The sequence below is a fragment of the Montipora foliosa genome, chromosome 6 (assembly GCF_036669935.1).
Source record: "Montipora foliosa isolate CH-2021 chromosome 6, ASM3666993v2, whole genome shotgun sequence".
Classification (NCBI taxonomy): domain Eukaryota; kingdom Metazoa; phylum Cnidaria; class Anthozoa; order Scleractinia; family Acroporidae; genus Montipora; species Montipora foliosa.
Window position 1 is genome coordinate 21,147,591 of NC_090874.1, and position 2,064 is coordinate 21,149,654.

Consider the following 2,064-nt stretch of genomic DNA (forward strand, 5'->3'; position numbering starts at 1 on the left):
CATCTTGGTCTGTTGATCACCTTTGTGCAATAAAAAATGGGGCTCACCGAGTTCGTTTTTGAGATATAGGCAAGTAAAGGCAAAATTTGGGGTGTTTCTGCAAGGTTTCCTGTTTCCAGGGTAACTTAATACGTCACAAAAAGGTGCAGTTCACATGATACCATAACATTGGGGTTACGTGATATACGTGATAAATTGTTGTCGTGACAATCCTTCTAATAACAAGGTCTCTTAAAAGTGTTTGAGCCTTTAAATACAGAAGATCCTGAAGCAGGTATGCTACTTCTTGCTTATTTTTTGCAATCCATTCTCTTGCCGTTATCTTCTTGCGGCCAGCGTTTCTTCTACGACGGATTTGTCGAAGCAAAAAAAAAAAAAACAACAGGAAGTGCCATCGAGTTCATTTGTATTGTATTGTATTGTATTTCGGACGCCATCTTGAACTACAAGTTGAGAAGACACGTGATTAGGACATTCGATTTTATTCCATGATTGCCTGGCCAGTCTCAGCCAGATTTTCAAGAGGGCCGCTCACGATGGGGAATTTGCCTCGAGAGGCAAAAAATCCCAAAAATATTTGATACTTTTCTTATGGCCTCACAAGGAGAAAATCTCACCAAAATCTTGCTGTACGCGTGAAGAAATGACTGAGCTACAGCTGCCTCGCGAGGCGCTTTGTCAGCTTTGACTTATTTGTGCAGCGGGCATTTAAGGGGGGAAAGGCGGAAGAAAACTCTCTGCACGTTCGGCACGCTTTGCACGCAATATATGCACGTGTTTTACATTTTTGTACCTTCTTTTTCCATTCCTTGAGAATAAATTGTTTCGCTTGGTCTTTCATCTTTACCGTCGTTCAAACCAGTTTCTTTCTCGTGGGGTAAGTAAGCCACTTTAATCAAACCAGAAGGGTCTTGAGTGTTTACAACGCGAATTCATATTTTGATACCGTTTTCTTATTATATTGTCCGTCGTTCCCTCGTGTAAAACAATTAAAATCGTTGGTCTGCGGAGAACGTCAGCGAATGAGCCACTGTACGAACAAATTCATCTCGGGGGCGAGAGTTTTGCCAACGGGCTATCGGTTGAGATGGTGTTACGTTTCCATAGTTTCCAATCTGCGGTTTCCAAGAGGCATCCTACGGGCGTTAAAAACTGCTTTTTCTTTTTGCTTTCAAAGGGTTATTAGCGAAAAAATGTCATTTTGAGGCCGTTTGCTTTAAGGCCTACGCTATGACCAACAGCAAAACACGAGTTCTCGTAGAATCACCAAAGTTATGTCTGAGTAACGTCAGGGGCGGGATTAAACCTAGATAAATGGCCAGTTGGGAAGACCCTGTGTTGGTATGCCTGTGGTGAGGGCGCTAGGATGGAGAAGTGTCGTCTCATGGAAAAACCATTATATCCGATGAACAACTCCATTGGTTCCGAAGGCGCTTATCCATTTGATACTGAATGATTTATTTAGCCTGGATTTTTCAAAAGATAGGTTTCACTATTATCCGGGGAATGATTTACTAGTAGTAGCTAAAACCAATTAATTTAGCTACTTGTAAACGAACAAGTAACCATGCTGTGGAATTAGTTCATTTTAGCTTATTCTTTTTTTTTGTTGTAATTCTTTTATTTTTTCAACCCACAGGAACCTCAACGCATTGCCACAGATTTAGGAGTCTACGTAAAGACACACGTTGAAAAAACAAGAAAATGTATGTTTTCGTTTTATTGCAACAATTTTAATATCGATAACAGACATAACCATATTCCTTTAGGTAATGGTGAGAAAGCTTGTACGTCTTACCATTAACGATCTTCTGCTTAGCTCGAGCTTCTAGCTCGAGCTCGAGGTTTGCTCAAAACCGCTGGGAGTTATTTCTGTTCGCCTAAAAGACGCAATAAATATCGGTCAAAACAGTAAACTGCATATAAGACGAAAAAGATTCTGGATATTCAGCCCTTACTTGTGCCATCAAAAATACCTCTTTCCTGCCTAATTTCGGAAACTGCATCAGATACCATGTCTCAAATGATTCCCTTTAACTTGCCTGAAAGCCGAAGTGATTATAA

At 40.5% G+C, this 2,064-nt stretch overlaps 1 protein-coding gene across 1 annotated transcript in view; it reads left to right on the top strand.

Annotated features, from left to right (window-relative positions):
• The window catches only part of LOC138005179 (uncharacterized), a 4,149-nt gene extending 2,345 nt beyond the window's left edge, over nucleotides 1–1,804 (top strand). Inside the window, exon 2 of the mRNA XM_068851447.1 lies at nucleotides 1,640–1,804. Within this exon, the coding sequence (XP_068707548.1) occupies nucleotides 1,640–1,804 (165 nt within the window). The remainder of the gene's footprint in view (nucleotides 1–1,639) is intronic.
• Nucleotides 1,805–2,064: the final 260 nt, after the last annotated feature.